The sequence below is a fragment of the Mus pahari genome, chromosome 1 (assembly GCF_900095145.1).
Source record: "Mus pahari chromosome 1, PAHARI_EIJ_v1.1, whole genome shotgun sequence".
Taxonomy (NCBI): Eukaryota; Metazoa; Chordata; class Mammalia; order Rodentia; family Muridae; genus Mus; species Mus pahari.
In genome coordinates this window covers 89,758,890-89,759,961 of record NC_034590.1, presented here as the reverse complement: position 1 = coordinate 89,759,961, position 1,072 = coordinate 89,758,890, and the positions used below count along the sequence as shown (strand labels likewise).

The 1,072-nt window shown below is 42.0% G+C and overlaps 1 protein-coding gene across 2 annotated transcripts in view; it reads right to left on the bottom strand.

Annotated features, from left to right (window-relative positions):
• Tmem159 (transmembrane protein 159) overlaps window positions 1-1,072 on the bottom strand; it is a 22,331-nt gene that overhangs the window by 18,471 nt on the left and 2,788 nt on the right. For both annotated transcript variants that reach the window (XM_021206101.1, XM_029541266.1), the window contains exon 2: window positions 398-596. In XM_021206101.1, the coding sequence (XP_021061760.1) occupies window positions 398-493 (96 nt within the window). In that variant the 5' untranslated portion in view covers window positions 494-596. The remainder of the gene's footprint in view (window positions 1-397; window positions 597-1,072) is intronic.

The following is a 1,072-nucleotide window of genomic DNA, read 5'->3' as shown; positions in this document are numbered from 1 at the left end:
TTTCCTCCCCAACTTGCTTCTTGGTCATGACGTTTGTGCAGGAATAGAAACCCTGACTAAGACACTATCCAACCAAATTCTGCATTATATGGGATGTAACTAGTTATCTGTGATTCTCTGTCACTTCCAGGAATCTTCCTTAATTTGGAGGTGCCTTGAAAACAATCTTCCTTCCCACTCACCTGCTGTCCTACTGCCCTGAATGTCACTATGACGGCCAATGCTCTGGCAGCCACAATGAACATGGATAGGAAGGTCACACTCAGACTTAGCAGGGTACTAGGAGAAAGATTCCTGACTTATTTGTATATTCCTATTTGAGAAAGAAACAGTGTCCAATCTTGTTCAGACCAGTGTTTTTCAGGGTTTCCGATTATATGTGGCACTGGGCACTGACCTTTGAGTTATTCAGGAAAGACTCTAACAGCAAACCCAGCTTCCTTTGCAGCTCCTGTAAGTCTCTGGAGACACTTGGGGGCTCTTCTTTGGCCATCTTGAAATGTCTGCCAGTCTCACTCTAGAATAAACGCTCTACCAGGAAGTGCATTACGTAGTACGTAGCCCAATCTCTCATGTCCTCCCGTCTCTTGCTATCACTGAAGGAAACAAAAACATAATTATTAGCACTCTCTAAGGAGCTCAGACCATCCCCAATACATTAACAGCAGGCATGCAGATGAACATAATTTGACAATATTTATCAATTTAAGCTGCACATACTTTGACCCAGCAATTTATTTTTAATGAACCTAAATAAGATAGATATATGAAAAATATACCCATAGGATGTATATCATTTATTCCTGTTTATAATATAAAATGACCAGCAAGATAGGATGAAAAAGCTAAATCCATTTATTATTTATTATAAACACTTCACTGTTACACACCCCCCCCCACACACACACACGGTGTAGAAAATGATCTAGAAAGGCTAATCTCCAAATACTTATGCCAAACAAGAAAACTAAATGTACTGTATTATTCACTCTCACCACCACCACCCCTTCTCCCTGCACACCCCACCCCCCTTCTCCCTGCACACTCCACCCCCCTTCCCCCTGCACACCCC